Source organism: Galeopterus variegatus, unplaced genomic scaffold (assembly GCF_000696425.1).
Source record: "Galeopterus variegatus unplaced genomic scaffold, G_variegatus-3.0.2 Scaffold16562, whole genome shotgun sequence".
NCBI lineage: Eukaryota > Metazoa > Chordata > Mammalia > Dermoptera > Cynocephalidae > Galeopterus > Galeopterus variegatus.
The window spans coordinates 1,794-20,979 of record NW_007742673.1 but is presented as its reverse complement, the minus strand read 5'-3'; the positions used below and the strand labels follow the sequence as shown (position 1 = coordinate 20,979).

At 35.6% G+C, this 19,186-nt stretch overlaps 1 protein-coding gene across 1 annotated transcript; it reads left to right on the top strand.

Moving 5' to 3' along the window:
- Positions 1-2,026: 2,026 nt before the first annotated feature.
- On the top strand, positions 2,027-18,670 carry LOC103582510 (protein salvador homolog 1-like; the record flags this gene model as incomplete). The annotated part of the gene is given in 3 exon segments (XM_008564082.1): positions 2,027-2,465; positions 15,673-15,943; positions 18,492-18,670. Coding segments are annotated over 3 exon segments (889 nt in total), but the record flags the coding sequence as incomplete, so codon positions are not given.
- Between the last annotated feature and the right edge of the window lie 516 nt (positions 18,671-19,186).

Sequence of the window (19,186 nt, the reverse complement as noted above, 5' to 3'; positions counted from 1 at the left end):
CCATGCTGTGTGCTGGACCCTTTGTGTAAGTTTCCTAATTGGATGCTGATTGTAACCTTGTGATTTAACATTACTTCATATTGGTTTTTTTGTTTTGTTTTGTTTTGTTTTTTTTAAAAGATGACCGGTAAGGGGATCTCAACCCTTGGCTTGGTGTTGTCAGCACCACGCTCAGCCAGTGAGCAAACCGGCCATCCCTATATAGGATCCGAACCCGCGGCCTTGGTGTTATCAGCACCGCACTCTACCGAGTGAGCCACGGGCCGGCCCTAACATTATTTCATATTGTAATTGCGAAGTTGTTCATAGAGCTTCCTAGTATTTGCCCGGGATCACACGGAAAGGGGTGGAGAGCATGTTTTTCCATTACAACCACATCGGCAGCCTTCCAGATTTATTGTAATACTTGCAGTTTTTTCGACAAAATGTATTAGATGGGTACATCAGTAACTTGAAACTTGATTTTTAAACCCTTTTTTAACAGCTTGGTTTTCAGTTACACATGCTGTTGTGTTTTGGGCTGTTTTTAAATGATGGCTTGCTGTTTACTGCAAAAATGTTTATGAAACATTACTTGAAATCATAAAATATGTTTGTCTTACCTTTAATTAAATAACTTTTGATATAGTACTTGTATTTTTTTAATTTCAGGTGTCGAGCCTTATTTATTTGGATATCAATTTGTTTCTGTAAAGTGTTAGCTTCTGAATCTTATTAATGAGTGTCTTCTAATATTCTTTACTTAATAATATAATAAAATGGTCTCCATATACGGTTTACTTCATGGTTTGAAGGTATTTACTTTCTCATCAGGAACATCTAAGCTAGTTTCAAGTTCTGTATTCAGAAGTACTATATCCTGGAAACTATTCTTCTATTATTATCTTCTGTTTTGAACTGTAATTGTTCTTAAGGGAGCCATAGCTTCAGGCTTGGTATTTTTGAATCGATGCAACATTTGTGTCTTTTTGAAATAAAATTTTTTTATTTTTAATTTTTCATACCTAGATGTTTGGCTTTCCAGCCTTTGATTAGAGTACTAGTGCTAGGTAATTCCAAGAGTAGAGGAACAGAGTTACTAATTTTAAAATCTTTGTAAAGAAATCCACCTTTACATATTAGGGAGTAGCATTATGTTTTTCTGTTTTATCTCTGATAGTGTATTTGCTCGAAGAAAGATTTTTGGCAGTTTCTAAAATGAAGTGAAAAGGAAACGAACTGTAATCTTAGGTAACTAGTAACTGTGTATCGATTTGTTAGTTTTCTTTCTTTCTTTCTTTTTTTTTTTTTTTAAGATGACGCGTAAGGGGATCTTAACCCTTGACTTGGTGTTGTCAGCACCACGCTCTCCCAAGTGAGCCAACCGGCCATCCCTATATAAGGATCCCAACCCATGGCCTTGGTGTTATCAGCACCACATTCTCCCAAGTGAGCCACAGGCTGGCCCCTGATTTGTTAGATTTTCTATTTTTGCATTTTATTTTTTTATTTTTATTTTTATTTTTTTTCCTTTTTGTCTTTTTTCGTGTCCGGCAACGGATCGCAACCCTCAGTGTCGCGCCCGTACCGGACCGGGACCGGCAACGGGATCGCAACCCTCGGTGCTGCGCCCGCACCTCGCCCAGCCAGTGAGCGGGAACCGGTCTGTATGTGGGATCCGAACCCTTGGCGGGAGCACTGCTGCGCTCCTAAGCAGCGCACTGTAGCAGTGCGCCACCGGGCTGGCCCCTATTTTTGCATTTTAATTCATGAGCATTTCATTAATATGTAGTTTATCATATTATGTATGGTAGTATGCGGAGTACATTTGATTTTGTCTGAGCTTATACATAGCACATTCATGCAAATTATAAATTCATTTGAGTGGGTAAACATTAATTTTCCTCAATTTAAAATACCCAAGTACTATCTTAAATTGGAATTTGAGAAATTGACATTTGATTTTAGGGTGGTAAATGTAAATGGACAACTTTTGAAAAGTTACTTATTGAAATTTAACTTTACTCTTTGTTTTATTATAGATCTCATGCCTTCATTCATCCGGCACGGTCCAACAATTCCAAGACGAACTGATATCTGTCTTCCAGATTCAAACCCTAATGCCTTTTCAGCTTCTGGAGATGGAGTAGTTTCAAGAAACCAGAGTTTCCTTAGAACTCCAGTTCAAAGAGCACCTCATGAAGTAATGAGAAGAGAAAGCAATAGATTATCTGCACCTTCTTATCTTGCCAGGAGTTTAGCAGATGTCCCTCGGGAGTATGGCTCTTCTCAGTCATTTTTAACAGAAGTTAATTTTGCTGTTGAAAATGGAGACTCTGGTTCCCGATATTATTATTCAGATAATTTTTTTGATGGTCAGAGAAGACGGCCACTTGGAGATCGTGCACACGAAGACTACAGATATTATGAATATAACCATGATCTCTTCCAAAGAATGCCACAGAATCAGGGGAGGCATGCTTCAGGTAATTTAACATTATAAATAGTACATTAGTTTATATTGATATTTATTAATATTTCAGTTACAAAGATGCTCTTTTTTGGATTTTCCTGGGAAGCCAAAAAATACTTATGGCACAATAGTTTTTTATTTTGCCAGTCTTGCTTAAGTCCACTTGGAAATAGTTATTAACCTACACAGAATGAAAAAACTCTTGTGTTTATTTTATTAATTCATGTTATATAAACTTGCCATTTATCTCAAGGTATATAGACTGTTAACACTGTGAGCCCTGAAAACCTAGAGAATTTAATGTCTCCAGTTGGGGTGAATTATGTTTAGATTTGGTAGAATGGGGAAGGTTAGGTCTTCAGAGAAATTGGACTTAAAACTGGGAAAGGAAAGGAGGATATTTCCCAGGTTGGTCGGAAACACTTATTGTCACATGGTTAATTGTGTTGAGTATGCCTTTTTGTTCTTTTTGTAATAGGCAGAAAATTAGCCATGTAAATAAAAAAATCTGCTTTCCATATTTTCTGACTTGGGGATACTCCTACCAGGAGCAGAAGAGACTGGAGAAATGTACAGTTCTACTTTATTCTTAAAGTACTCGATTTTATTAGATAAACTGAAGCAAGCTGAAAATTAAACTTTCTTGTCTGTTTTTTCCCCTACTTACTAAGTTGTATGCTTTAAATTTTGGCAGGATAAAGAAAAAAAATAAGACAGGTTTACTTTTTGGCTCACATAACTTCTTAAAAAAACAATTTGGAGCACGAGTATTATGACTGTAGAAAAATTTTTATTCATTTAGTATTAATCATTTATGTGTCTAGCATTTTTCTTGGCCCTCTTGGTCTCTGCCTTCTGGTTCCTTATTTGGGGAAACAAAACCAATAATATACACAATAGTCAAAGAACAATTGTTTGACTTTGTGGTACTGGCTGTTAAGTGCAAGAGGGAGTCATAAGAGAGATTAGTGTAGGCTGGAACACCTAAAAGAATGATTTTGGAAGAGGAAGGACTTGAACTGGGCTTTGAGCTTGGCCTTTAGATTAACAGGAGGCAGAAGGAGGACATTTTAGGTGGAAAATTGGGTCTAGCCCAGTGAAAACAGAGAAGGCATTGTTTAAATTCAAGATATTGTGTAGTTCTGCCTGGTTTGAAGAAGTAAGATGTAAGGTGAAATGGAGATTTGTGGTCCAACAGCAGGCTTAGTTAGACTTGAGTCAAGCAGAAGCCATTGTGCCTTTCAAAAAGACATGTGATTTAAAAAAAAAAAAAAAGAGCAAGTGATTTTATGAAATCGGTGTTTAAAGATTAGTAGTATTCAGGATAGGTTGGTTCCTAGAGAAAAGAGGTTTGTAGATACCAGTGGCAAAAGAGAGGAAAAGGCAAATCTAGGACACCTTTGAAGAAAAAAATGAGAATTATGGGTTTGGAAGAGAGTAAATCATTAATGGTTTGAAAATTTGGAAATAGTGTGTAATAGTTGGTAAGGACAGCTTAATTTTGTGAAAGCTGACATCAGGGTCTCACTGGGATGTTGAAGTGGAGAGGTTTTCTAAACATGTAGAAATACTATAATGAGCATGGATGACTACTTTTTTGTTTTTAAAGAACTTCTAGGTTAAAGGATTAAGACAATTCATACTTGAGTGTTTATTTTGGTTATTTCTAATGTGCAGTTCTAAACCTCAGAAATAATTTGTTAGCCAACTAAAAATGTAAGTTTTTAAAATAAAGCTCATTTATTTTCTTTTAAAGTAATAACTGCTTAATGTAGGAAATTTGCAAAATGCAGAAAAGGTACCCAACCACTAGAGATTCTCTTAGTATATTTGTTATGTCCTTCATCCTTTTTCCATGCCAATTTTTTTACATTGTTGTGATTATACTTTGCAGTTTTGTGTCCTTGCTTTTATACTTGAATGAGTTTCTTAGTGTTATATATTTTTTATGAGTAGCTTTAATGACTCCATAATTTTCCACTGGGTACATGTTCAACAGTTAATATTTTAAATAAGTTAATGAAGACTTTACCTGTGCTTCGGACATTTGGAAAGGGGAGAAGTGGGACAAATCCATACTAATAGCACTTGGCCGCTAATGCGGTTTTAGGGACAAAGGAGAGGGAAAAGTCAGATAGTTACACAGGATTAGCACAGCATCTAGCTACATAGGAGATGCTCAAAAAAATAAGTGGCTGAATGAGTGGATGACTCCAGAGATTTCAAATCTGTGGAATCAAAACAGTTTTTGGTAGTGGAGGGGGAGCAGGAATAATAGCTATGTTTACCGTTAACACAGGTTATTAGTTCTTTGCATAGACCTTCCCCATCTATATTTATACTGCAAACATCACCGATAGCTCATAATACTTTTCTGCCTGAGTTTTAAGTATATACATATGAAGAATTAATAATATCAAGTTAAAATCAAAATTCTAATTCATATTTTAAAGTTCTTTTTTTTTTTTTTGTGACTGGTAAGGGGATCGCAACCCTTGGCTTGGTGTCGCCCGCACCGCGCTCAGCCAGTGAGCGCACCGGCCATCCCTATATAGGATCCGAACCTGCGGCCTCGGCGCTCCCAGCACCGCACTCTCCTGAGTGAGCCACGGGTCTGGCCCCATATTTTAAAGTTCTGATTCCCAAAATATCATTGAGGAAATAAATTCTGTAGAACGAAATCTCTACTTATGTTCTTTAAGGAGCAATCTGACTTCGTTTTTCTAAGTTTAAAGACAGACTTTAAAACAACTTTCTAATCACAACTTAGAAATAAATAAAGTACAGGTTAATTGAAATTTTTTTTAAATTAAATAATATTATTGTAAAAAAAACCCATTTGATTTCATGGACTAGCCAAGGCCTTGTTTTAATGAGACTACACTGTAAGCTCTGTGTTCTATATCTTATCCCAGACTTTTGAACATCAGATTTCATCAGGCCTGAAGAAGGTGGCAGCTATTCGAAGTTTTGGTAATAAAATACACACCCCACCCCACCCCCAAAACAAGTTGTGCATTTATGATAGCAGTTGATACATTACTTGAGGAAATTTAATAGATTGAGTGTTTTATCTTCTAGAAAAAAAACAAAGAGTACTTTGAAGGAATCTCTTAAGTTGGAGAGGAGGATTAATAACCAATTATTAATGAAATAGAAAAACATAATAACTGTCTTTTCCAGAAGGGAAAAATCTGAAAATGAGACAATAGCTGAAAGTTTCTTGAATTCATCTTGAAAAGACTTGAAATTTATATTTTCAAGGTTTATGCTGGATAGCGTAAAGGAATATGAATGAACACAAAGGAGAAAGTAAGTTTGTGGGAGGGGAGGGATGTGCTATAGACAGATTTTTTTCACAAGCATTAAATTTTGATCGTTGATACTAATAAGCATGAAAAGATATGGAAAAATTGTTTTATAATGACTTAATGACAATAGCGATTCCTGCATATTAGTTATTGTTTAGACTTCCAGGAAACACCTTATCTCAAGGGTTAACTTCATTTTATTGTACTTAGCAGAAGCACAAAAACAAGTTGTATAATATCTTAAAGGGTTTTAGGGCTTAGAGAATTCTAGGTTTAGTTGTGAAATTTGACCTTTAACATTCTTAGCCAACATACCAGTCGGGCTCTTACTGTATGTGCCAAAGGAAGGAATCCTACTTTTAACAGGAAGTCTTTAGTTGGAATGCTAAAGGCAGATTGAATTTTGAATTCCTTTGTTTTGCACTTAAGTAATTTAGTTCTATGCAGTTTGAAGTGACAAACTTTTAAAAACATTTTAAACATTTTAAAGATGACTAAGAAATCAAGTTATAAAAATCAAACTAAAAAGTGTCAGGCTTTACAAAAAAAACAACTGGATTTATATTTATTCCAATAAATGCATAAGTATTTAGTTAACCAGAATCATATATAGATACATCTGTATTTATTTTGCAGAGGAAGAGAGAAAGCAGTTGGCTTAATTCAGTACTTAGATATCTTGATCAACATCTTGATTATAACATGGGCTATCATGTTTAGAGTCTTTTACTAAAGACCTTGTAGAACTTGATTAGAGTTACAGGTCCATTTTATTCTGTGTAGCCAATACAAAATTTGGAAACCAGAATTTTTAAGCTTAGTTTATAAGGGTAGTTGTCATAAATATCTGCCTTGTGTGAGATTAAGTTCTCTGGAGGTGTTATCAAGTGAAAACTTGGTATAGCAACAAAATAATACTTTATCTGTGTCTTTGGGAAATCATGTATTTAGCTCATCAATGTTTTACTTTATATTAATGGAAGGTGTTTTTAGTTAATTCGTGCAAATGGAAGTTGTTTTAAGGATTACTTATGAATGCAACTTATTCTTTTGTAGGACTAATTGAAATTATGGAAAACTAGTTTTTTTCTTGTGGTTCAAATACTGAAGTTCTTGTTTTTCCACACTGATTTAGTTCAAAATTGGTAGCTTACTTTTTCTTTTTCTTTTAATACTGGCAATCATGTTTTTCTTTGAAGAATTACAGTTGATCTTTTGTAGCTAAGATTACATGGTTAGTAATAAATTTATTTGACCTCATACCGTCTGTGTGGCTGTTTGTAAAATAACTTACACGAAACTTTCCTCATCTGTAAAGTAGTAGTGATATACTACCTCATAGAGCTGTTTTGAGTATGAAATAAGACATATGGAAAGGGCCAGGGACAAAGTACACTTTCATAACTGTTAGTGCTCGTGCCCTTTGTAAGAGTATTATGTGCTGTTCTGTGCTTTTTCCAGATTTGGCATGTTTGGTTATTGAAGCTTCAACTTTCTGGCTGAACTTAGAGTGGAGGTACAATGTATTAGTGCTTGATGTAGCTTTATTTTTTTTTTTTTTTAATCTGCTAGACCTATTTTGTTAACTAGTAAAGTTTTATGTTTTAGACCAGTGATTTCTAATTTTTTCTTTTACTATATTCATCTCTCAATAAGTTTTATAAAATTATCACAAAGAATAGTTTGGAAAAAATGTAGTGCACGTGATACTTTCAGAGAGTACAGGTAGGATGTGTCATGAGACTATGGATATCTCTAAAAGGTTAGGAATCATGGTTTTACATGGTGTTGGGGTTTTACTTAGTGTTAATAGAGCTGATAAGCCTATTTGGAACTTTGGGGACTTCCTGGCTCCATTATCAAATTGTCAAGGTTTATTCAAGTTTTAGAAACCAGGATTTTTACAGACAGTCTTTATGTTTTTTCTAAATATGAATTTCAGATTTATCATAGTTCAAATATGGTTTTTGGTGCCTAATACTGTTTAAATGTAAAAGAGCTTGTGTTTCTAGATTTAGGCAAATTCAGAAAGTATATGAAAATTGGGTGAATGAAATTTTCACAAACTTTAATACTCTCTAAGCCTGTATAGTTTTTAATTACTGTAATAGTTTTTGTTTTTAGTAATACTGTATTTAGAAATCTATGTTAGATATTTCCAGAGGCACTTCTGTCTGGCCACAATGTTATGGTTCTTATAAATAATTCAATATAAGTACATTGAATTGACTATAATTTAAAAAAAATTGTTGCATTGCTATTCTCGGTTATAGTTTTAGTAAGATATTTCAACATAGTGGAAGTATCAGAGGGTATAAAGTCATTGCATGCTTACACAATGTGATTTTAAAGTTGTTCGTATGTGTATGTGCTTAGTACATTGGCTTGTTTCTTTTCTCTTTAAATATTTTCTAAGACTGAAGTTGCTTAAGCTGCATTTGTTAAACCTTCAGTTGCAGTTTGACAGAAGCCAAGGTCAGTGCCACCAAAAGGCTTGTTAGCTTTGTTCCATTGTTTTGTCACCACCTTTTTAAAAAATATGCCTTTCTTCCCAAAGGGTACTGAGCAAGAGTGATAAACAAAACTCAGTTTCTCCTATACACTCACTCAACAATCAATACAGAAGACTTCTGTGACCAAATGTGTGGGTTTTTTCCCCCACACATCAAACAAGCAATCAGTTCTGCAGTGGACACCAGCTGGGTGTCCACCCCCCACCCCAGGCACCCCCTCAGATGCCCATCACAAGCCCCAGGTTATTTTATCTGTGCTTCTGACCATGCAGTTATAAATCGTGGTTCCCACAACCCCCTCTCCAGTTCAGTTTGATTAATTTGCTAGGGAGGCTCACAGAACTCAGGGGAACACTTACTTATGTTTAGTGGTTTATTATAAAGGATATTACAAAGGATACAGATGAACACCAAATGAAGAGATGGATAGTGCAAGGTATGGGGGGGGAAGGGGCACAGAGCTTCCATGCTGTCTTTGGAAGTGCCACCCTCTGGGAATCTACCTGTGTTCAGCTGTCAAGAAGCTCCTGAACCCAGTCCTTTTGGGTCTTTATGGAAACTTCATAACATAGGTATGGTTGATTAAATCATTGGCAACTGGTGATGGACTTAACCTTCAGCCCCTTTGCCCCACCCAGAGGCTGGGGGTGGGGCTGAAAGTCACAGTCCTCCAATCCAATCCTGCCTTGCTCTTTCCGTTGACCTGCCCCCATCCCAAAGCTACCCAAGGGCTGCCAGCCATTATTCAACTCAGCATACAAAAGACACTTACCAGTTTGGAGATTCCAAGGATTTTAGGAGTAGTATGCCAGGAAATGAGGACAAAGACCAAACATATTTGAGAATATCACATATCTTCAGTTCCAGAGACACATAATGACTGATTTCTCTTTTTGTGATGCAAAGATTGACCATAGATTCAGATGATAGCCTGATTCATCATCTATCAAGAAGTTCTCCATTAACCTTTTACCCATTGGTTTGGGCAGCCATTAGTGATCATTGGCTACATCCAGTATTTTCTTAGGTGTTACAAATTGTGATACTCAAATTTGATCATTTCTTCTGTATGTATTAGTTGGAATTCTATAATGAAGAACTTTCTTTTATCAATTATTTGGTTGCTGTTCATATAGGAAAGATTGCTTTTCAAAATAATGAAGTGGTACCCTGGCCATGTATCTTTATGAGCCCATGGATTTTTTTCCAAATGCCAAGCTTTATTTGGATTTAACCATTTTTTTCGTTAATGTCCATTTTCTGTTCAAGGGTCCAGTCTAGAGTACCACATTGCATTTAATTGTCATGTCCCCTTAGTCATCTTCTATGCCAATTTCTCAGTATTTTGTTTTTTTCATGACATTGACAGTTTTGAGGAGTACATGTCAGATATTATGTAGAATGTCCCTCAATTTGGATTTTGTGTGTTTTTCTCATGATCAGGCTGGGCTTACTGGTTTTTGGAAAGGATACCACAGACGTGAAGTGTCCTTATGTATAAGAAGGTACATGATATGCATGTGACATTATTGGTGATGTTATATCTTCAGCACTTGATTAAGGTTTGCCAGGTTTCTCTACTATAAAGTTACTATTTTCCCCTTTCCATACTCTATTCCTTGGAAAGGAGTCATAACTATAATTCACTGTCAAGGGGGAATAGGTGAGTTGAGCTTTATCTCCTGGAATGAGGAATATCCACATATGTGGAATTCTTCTATAAGGAAGTTTTGTCTCTTCTCCCCCATTTATTCTGTGCTTTCTATCAGTACAGACACATGTATGTTTATTTTATATTTTGGGTTATAATCTAATATTGAGTCACTTATTTGATTACTCAAATTGTTCTTGCTGTGGCCATTGTGAGCTCTTTTAGGGTGACTCCTTTGCACCCTTCACGTGATCCTTTTTTTGAATAGTTCCTCACTTTCTGATACTAGAAAAGTGTTCCGGATCATCTTGCATTTTTCCTGCCCCAGAAGTCATTTCTCCAAGGTGTTTGAATTCCTATGTAACTACAAAACAAAATGAGATCAAAATTTAGAAAAATAATCCCTAAAAAATGAAACGAAATGAAAGAAATAAATCTAAGTATATATCAAATGGCTTATCCATATTTGAGAAAAATTATTCAAAGTGAATTTTAGACACAATAAATTGACTGTACTTCCTGACTGAGATATATCCCAAAGAGAAAAAACAAACTACAAAGACAACTTCTGGTTTATTTAGTAATCCATTGTCATTAATATTGATACTATTTTAAAAACTAGATTTCTTTGCAGGGTGTTTTACTCCCTTTTTTCTAATGTACCTCACAAATAAACATTTTATCCTAATTAAAACTGCCCTATTGTGGCTATATTAATTCCAAGCTATCCCTTGGATTTTTCCATTTTCTAAAAACGCACATATACTGGACCCATAATTTTTATACATAAAATTAGCTGGAGTCCCAGACTCCTTGGATTGAAACAAACCCATTATCAGAAAGGTTCCGAGACTGGGTTTGGACATGCACAGGCAATGGTAATACCTCTACGTCTGCTGCCTAACGACTAACAGATTTATTTGTCCCCTTAATTGTAAGAAACATCTTAGTTTCATGAATTAGTTTCACCTTAGTTTCATGAATTAGTTTTATGGTAAAACTTGGGAGGGAGAGGGGCAAAGTCAGTCCATGAATCAAGGAAAATATTTAATGTAGTTTTTGTACTTATTTTTGGAAGCCTAGAAAGATTTTCTTTTTTTTTTTTTGTCTTTTGTCTTTTGTCTTTTTTCGTGTCCGGCAAAGGATCGCAACCCTCAGTGTCGCGCCCGTACCGGACCGGGGACCGGCAACGGGATCGCACCCCTCGGGGTCGCTCCCGCGCCTCGCTCAGCCAGTGAGCGGGAACCGGTCTGTATGTGGGATCCGAACCCTCGGGCGGGAGCGCCGCCGCGCTTCCCAAGCGGCGCACTTATCCAGTGCGCCACCGGGCCGGCCCGAAAGATTTTCAGTTTATCCATTTTAACCACTTTAACTCCATGTTCCCCCACTCCCACCCCCACACCATTTTTGCCAGTTCTATATTATGTTTCAAGAATTAATTTTGTATTGGGTCTGGTTTAAAAAATTCAACCTTTATAAAAACATGTAAGTAGAGGTTCTTCATTTTCTTGTGCTTCTGATTATTTGTGTGAATATACTAACATATATAAATATTTTAAACTAGTATGGTGTTATTTTATTTTATTATTATTATTTTTTTTTAAAGATGACCGGTAAGGGGATACTAACCCTTGGCTTGGTATTGTCAAGCACCACGCTCACCCAGTGAGCAAACCGGCCATCCCTATATGGGATCCAAACCCATGGCCTTAGTGTTATCAGCACCACACTCTCTGGAGTGAGCCATGGGCCGGCCCCAGTATGGTGTTATTTTATATACTGACTTACAAATTGCTTTTTTTACTTTATATATCCTAGATTTTTTTTACAGGTGGAATTACCTCAGTTCTTTCTCTTTAAAAAATCATTCTTTTTAAGTAGCTGTGTGGGAATTCATTTTGTGGACCTCTCAGACATTTTTAATCAATTTTCTGATGATTGATATTTAGATGGTTTCTAATTTAAGTGTTAGCAGAAGGGATAGATTTTTTTGTTGAGTGCGTGTCTAGAATCAGGTTGGCATATTGTATGGGTCTATTTTTAGGTTCTTTATTCTGTTGCATTGGTATATACGTCTTTCCTCCACTAATACCACAGTGTTTTCATTACTATTGCTTATTTATTGAACACATACTATTTGCTTTATTCTGTAGATACTGTTCTAGAGGCTTGTATAGGGAAAAAACACACACTAGAGTGTTTTTCCTATAATCTTATTCAGTAACAATCAACACAGAAGACAGAAGTCTATGACCAAATGTGTGGTGATTTCTTCCCACCGGCAAGCAAGGAAGCAGTTCTGCAGTGGGTGTCCAGCTGGGTGTCCTCTCATTCAGTTCTGTTACTATCTGGAGATAGCATCAGATCCCACAGGTTGAGGATTTAGTCTCCAAGACTGTCCCCCCTCAACCTCTTTCTGATGTCCATTGTAAGCTACAGGTTGTTTTATCTGTGTTTCTGGCTGACTGGCTATAAATTGGGGTTCTTACAACCCCTTCCTTGGGTTTGATTAATTTGCTGAGCGACTCACAGAACTCAGGGGAATATTTACATTTACCAGTTTATTATAAAAGATATTTTAAATGATACAGATGAAGAGAGACATAGGGCATGTTAAGAGGGAAGGGGCAAGGAGCGTCCATGCCCTCCCCAGTCATGCCACCCTCAAGGAACCTCCATGTGTTCAGTGTTCAGCTATCTGTAAGGTCTCTGAACCCTGTGCTCTTGGGTTTTTATGGGAGCTTCATTACACAGGCATGATCGAAGCATGGACACTGTGTAGAAATGTGATTGGACAAAAAGAGTATGAACTAACAGTAATGGACTGTGTGGGAAAACCCAGAAAGACCTGTCCAGATTCTTCCCGGCCTCTCTGTGTAGCATTCCTTCCTCCTGGACATGGGATGGGACCCCTTCTCGAAAGGGGGTCTTATGACCTACAATCAGATAAGATAGGTCAGAGAATTTCTTTATGGCCAGCTCCAAGATAGAAAGGCAGGGTAAGGTTAGAGCAAGCCAGAAACTGTGAATGAAAACCAAAACATACATATCACAAGGCTTGAGATATATCTGTGAACAAAACAAAGATTTCCATCCTATGGATCTTTCTTATGGGGTTCTGTGGGATAAGAAAGATGAGAAAGAAACAAAAGTTATATTTTAAGTTCAAATGTTAAAGTGATACGAAAAAAGTAAAACAGTAAATAGAGTCTGGAGAGATGTAGATTGCCATAGGTAGTAAGAATAAGCTTCATTGAGACATTTGAAAAGAGGCTGGAAGAGGGTGAGAGAGTGAGCCAAACATATCTGAAGAAAGAATGTCCAGGGAAAATGAATAGCCAGTGCCTGCCATGTTTGAGAACAGCAGGGAGGTGTGTGTAGCTGGAACACAGTGAACTAGGGGTAGAAAAAGTAGCAGCTTAGGTCTGAGAAGGTCTGATCATCAGCAGTGCCTCATATGGGAAGTTACCTCATACTCAAGATAACTTTATCAAATAATGATAAAGATAACATACCAAGCAGCAAGGAAGCTTTCTGAGCTCAGCCTATGTCACTGAGCTACATAGTTATGAACTAAATAAATTCTTGTTGTAAGCCACTGAGTTTTGGAGTGATTTGTTATACATACACTATTACTATTGTGTGAGAATAAAATTACACAGCCAGGTTATTCTTTTTTCCTTTTTTAAATAACATATAGTAAACTTAACTTTTTAAAAATATATATATAGATTCATGTAATGCCAATACTATCAGTATATAGAACATTTTCATCACCCCCAAATTTGCTATCCCCAACCCCATTTCCTAGCAACCAGTAGTAGCAACCCCATTTCCTAACAACTGTAGTAGTCTTGTCTTTGCAAGAATGTCATATAAATGGAATCATAAAATTTGTAATCATTTGAGACTGGCTGCTTTCACTCAGCATAGTGCTTTGAGATTCATCCATGTTGTTGCATGTACCAACATTTAGTTTCTTTTTAATCCTTAGTAGATTTCACTGTGTGGTTGTACTACTGTTTTCTTCATGTTGAGAGTTCTTTACACTAGTTAAAAATTCTTTGTCAAATATGTGATTTGCAGATATATTATCCCAGTTTATAGCTTGATTTTCTTTCTCTTAACAGTGTCTTTCACAGAGCAAGTGTTTTTAATTTTGATGAAGACCAATTTATTAGTATTTTTCCTCTATGTGTTGAACTTTGAGTATGATGGTTAAGAACTCTTTGCCTAACATAAGGTCATGAAAATTTATCCTATTTTTTTCTTCTAAAACTCTTATAGTTTTACATTTTGCATTTAGCTATATGATCCATTTTGAGTTAATTTTTGTATAAAATGGGAGATAACAGGTTTTGATTATTTCAGATATGCGAGTCCAATTGTCCCAACACCAATTGTTGAAAAAACTGTCCTTTCTCCACTGAATTGCCTTTTTACCTTTGTCAAAAATCAGTTCACCATGTATGTACGAGTGTGTTTCTGGGTTCTCTGTTATATTCCATTATTTATTCTTTTAATAATACCACACTGTCTTGATTACTGTAGCTTTATATATTAAGTTTTAAAATCAGGTAGTGTGTCTTCCACATTTGTTCTTCTTTTAAAAATTTGTTTTTGACTGTAGATCTTTTACTTTTCAATATACGTTTTAAAGTCTGCTTGTCTGCTACCTGTCTATATCTACAAAAACTCCTGGGATTTCGATTGGAGTTACTGTAGTAACTCTTTCATTTTCTGCGGTTTCAGTTACCCATGGTCTGAAAATTAGGTAAGTACAGTACAGTACAGTAAGATATTTTGAGAGAGAGACATTCACATAACTTTTATTGTTGTAGTTGTATTACATTATTATTAGTTGTTGTTGTTAATCTCATACTGTGCCTAATTTATAAATTAAACTTTATCCTTGGTATGTATGTATAGGAGAACACATAGTATATATAGGATTTGGTGCTATCCACAGTTTTAGGCATCCACTGGGGAACATAACCCCTGCTGATAAGGGGGGACCACTCTACCTTAAACATAAAGATCATTTCAGAAGAACTGACATCTTAACTATTTGAGTCTTCCAATCCATTAATGTGGTAGGTCTTTCATTTCTTTCAGCAGTGTTTTTCTAGTTTTCAGCATACAGATCCTGTGCATGTTTTGTTAGATACATATGTAAATATTTGATGATTTTGGAGCTATTATAAATGGTATTATTTTAATAACTTCTGTTTCCAGTTGTTGATTATTAGGATACAGACATTTAATTGATTTTTGCATGTTGACCATATGCCCTCCTACCTTAAGCTTACTTAATAATTCTAGAGCACAGCCAGATTATTTTTAAGAAATTATAAACTGGGAATGGTTTTTTAAGTTCATTTTTGCTTTTTTTTTTGATGAGATGTCCAATCTTAAATCTTGAATGAGTTGAAATTTTCTTTTCCTTTTCCTTTAGCAGTGTACATATGTAGCTTTGCTACTAGTTGAATGTCTGTATGGCCTGATGATGGAAGCATCAACCCCAAAAAACACACACTAATTTCAATGTCTAATTTCTACCTCTTTTTATAATCACATAATAGTGATACTGGCTAGTTTTATGAAAAACTTTGTGGTGTCATAATCATGAATTTTAACAGAAGAGTACAATCCGGGTTCTTAATTTTGTAACTGTTTCTCAGCTGTCATATGTTTTAGCTCTGAATAATTATTCTGTTTCTTCTCTCTTTTTCTCTTTTCCCCCAGGTATTGGGAGAGTTGCTGCTACATCTTTAGGAAATTTAACTAACCATGGTTCTGAAGATTTACCCCTTCCTCCTGGCTGGTCTGTGGACTGGACAATGAGAGGGAGAAAATATTATATAGATCATAACACAAATACAACTCACTGGAGCCATCCTCTTGAGCGAGAAGGACTTCCTCCTGGATGGGAGCGAGTTGAGTCATCAGAATTTGGAACCTATTATGTAGATCACACGAATAAGAAGGCTCAGTACAGGCATCCCTGTGCTCCTAGGTAGAGTATTGACTTTATTTTTAATTTTTTGATTTGATATTGTCTAATGTTACATTTTGGACTCATTTTTATTAAAGAGAAAGGAATCCTGAAGCTTGAGATTTGAAAGCCTTATTTTTCAAAATTTATGACTTTCTCTGGATTTACATTTAGTAATGAATGACTTTAATAATTTAAAAAATTACTTAAAAAACTTTATAAAGAACCTCAAAAACTTGATTAATGTTATTATGATCAGATTCTGTTTTAGTATGCCAGAATGTTTTTTATTGTAGATACCCAGAAATTGAAATAAATAAGTAAAACATCTGTCTCTTCACAATTAAGTTCCTATAAATAACACAGACCTACCTCCTGCAAAGTCAAAATATAATTTTGAATGATAACATTTTGCTATTTCTGCTCAATTTCAGACATGATTTTATGTTCTGTTTCTTACTGTTGCTGGATAAGAAAGTGAAAATTGGGACTGGATAAAACATTCCAGGTCTGTTTAATAAATGTAGCCAGTGATTCTTTGGGCTATTTTGATTGATACCGGGCTTCTTAGTAGATCTGGTTTGTTGCCAGCATTTTTTTTTTAGCCCTGTGCTTTCTAATACTGTAGCCAGTTGTCACATGTGGCTATTGAGCACTTGAAATGTGATTAATCAAAATTGGTATGCGCTGTAAGAGTAAAATATACACTGGATTTCAAAGTACTTATAAAGCTAGTATTAGCGTAGTAATAAAGTTGCAAAAATTTCATGTTAACCACATTTGAGCTTCAAGAACTGAACCATGAGATTAAAAATGGGTAAAATATCATCAGCATGTTGATAGATGTTGCTTAGTATCACCTGGCATTATACAGATTTTTGGTTATGGTGGACATTTGTATATTTTAATAACCATTAAAATAATTATGAAAATAACCTTTGCATTATTACCTAGAAGACTAAGCTTTATTATTATTGTGTTTAATTATTGTGCATATTTGGATTTATTGATTTAACTTTGAAAATCAGCTTTTTCCAGTGATTCCATGTAGTGGCAATCAGTCAATGTTTATTGAACTACTGAGGTTGTCCTCCCATCAAAAGAACCAAACCTGTGGTTGGGGTTTGCTGTTGTCAGGTGGCTGAGATCTTTGTGGTCCAAATAGCCAGATTTGAGAGTTTCCTGGGTTATCATCATTAACCTTATGTTATTACTGAATTTTTATAGTTTACAAAGCATTTTCATAATTAATTTGCTTTTCTCAGCAACTCTGTAGATGTTCAACAGGAGAAAATAAACACTGTCTTTAAACTCACAAAAGTAGTATTAAAAGCTATTTGATGTCTATATTGTGCCAGTCCTTATTCACAACTCTTGATTTACATTGGCTCATTTAATTCTGAGAACAACCATCTGTGGTATGAATGTATTATTCTGCTTTTACAAATAAGGAGACTGAGGCTTAGAGAAGTGAAGCAATTTTGCCTATATTCATACCATTCATAAGTGGTCAAACTGAGGTTAAAACCCAGGCGTATCTGACTTCAAAGCCTCAAATCTCCCCCACCCTCCAATTGTGCTATCAAGGAATATTTCTCTTTGAACCTACTTAGGAAAGAAAAATTGAAGATCAAATTCAGTACCATTTGCACATGATCTTTGAGTTGCTAACCATAATGTAATCTAATCCTTATTTTAATACCAGTTAGTAAATAGTGACCTTTTCTAATATACACATAAGTCTTTGTTTGGGGGCAGGCCCCCTCCAGTTTTGTCTTAAGTTTGACCATTTTGGCCTCCCAGAATTCAATCTTTAACCTTCAAGTGGTTTCGTGCTTTTCTTAGCACTTTCCCATATAACACCCCTACCCTACTGTACTGTTCTTTCCTTCTCCACAGCATACACAGGCTGTTAGAACTAACTAAAGCATGGTCTTTTTGTTGTTGTTTTTGAAGTCTCTATGATTTAAAATAGGTTCTAATCAACTCTAGCTCCCATATGTTCTTTTAAGGTGGTGAAAGTAAAAGTTATCTACATTTAATGTAGATTATTTAAAGCACAATACTCACCCCTGCTGCACCACATATCCCAACCCTCCTTTTCAGCCTGCAGGAGGAAGAAAATATCCATTCTGTTTTGAGAGGAACTATCAACTTCTCTGATGTGAATTTATAGCTAATTACTGGTTAGTATGGAAGTTTATGATTCTGGTTTCAAGCCTCTGTTTAAAGATTACAACTTAGTTCAAACATTCTATAGCCTCCTTTGAAGCTGTCCTTGAAAAGAATAAATACCAAGCAAAAGACATCTCTATAAAATATGCAAAGGTTCAGCTTAGGTTTATATCCATCACTTGCAGCATACCAGTTTGCAAGAGAAGGTAGATTTTACTTCCCTGTAGTATGGTAAGGAATGCCAGACCTTTATCTTTTAGGTTATCTTTTATATAGTAGAAAGAAGTCAGTTTGGGCAGGAGACATATTGAAAGATGCTTAAATATTATGCTTTATAATTTCTTATTTAGATTTAGGGCCTTTGTCTTCATGAATGTCAGTTCTTTCTTCTTAGTGTACCTCGGTATGATCAACCACCTCCTGTCACGTACCAGCCACAGCAAACTGAAAGAAATCAGTCCCTTCTGGTACCTGCAAATCCATATCATACTGCAGAAATTCCTGACTGGCTTCAGGTTTATGCTCGAGCCCCTGTGAAGTAAGTGAATTTACAGCACAAATTATTTTCGAGGGGTGAGTGGAGGGCTGGAGAGAGTCTCTAGGCTGCTTAACCCAAGTAGCATCATGTTTTTCTCTTAATAATATTGGGCTTCTGAATAATATTTTATGTGAAGAAAGGATATCACAGCCTATTAAGTTTGAAAATAGTTGACTAGAAATATTAGTTATGCAGACATTTATTGAATCGTCACTTTGTATGCAAACCTCTGCTGTTAGGGATATAAGAAGCAGCTTATATTTTTATAGTGGAAGATTAACTTGTAACTGAGTGCTGCAGTTCTTATAATAAAAGTAAGGACCCAAGTAAGGTCCTAGATACATGGGTGAAACAAAGCAGGACACAGTGGTGTTGAGGAAGTGTAGTATAGCATAGTGGCCGCAAGTTCTGGGATGAGATGATCTGAGTTCACTGATACTTGTATTCTTGAACTGTGTATCCTTGGGCAGGTGTTTAACTTAATTTTGTATTCTGTAAATTGGGGATAGTAATAGTACCTACTCTTAAAATTATTAAGAATTCAGTAAGAA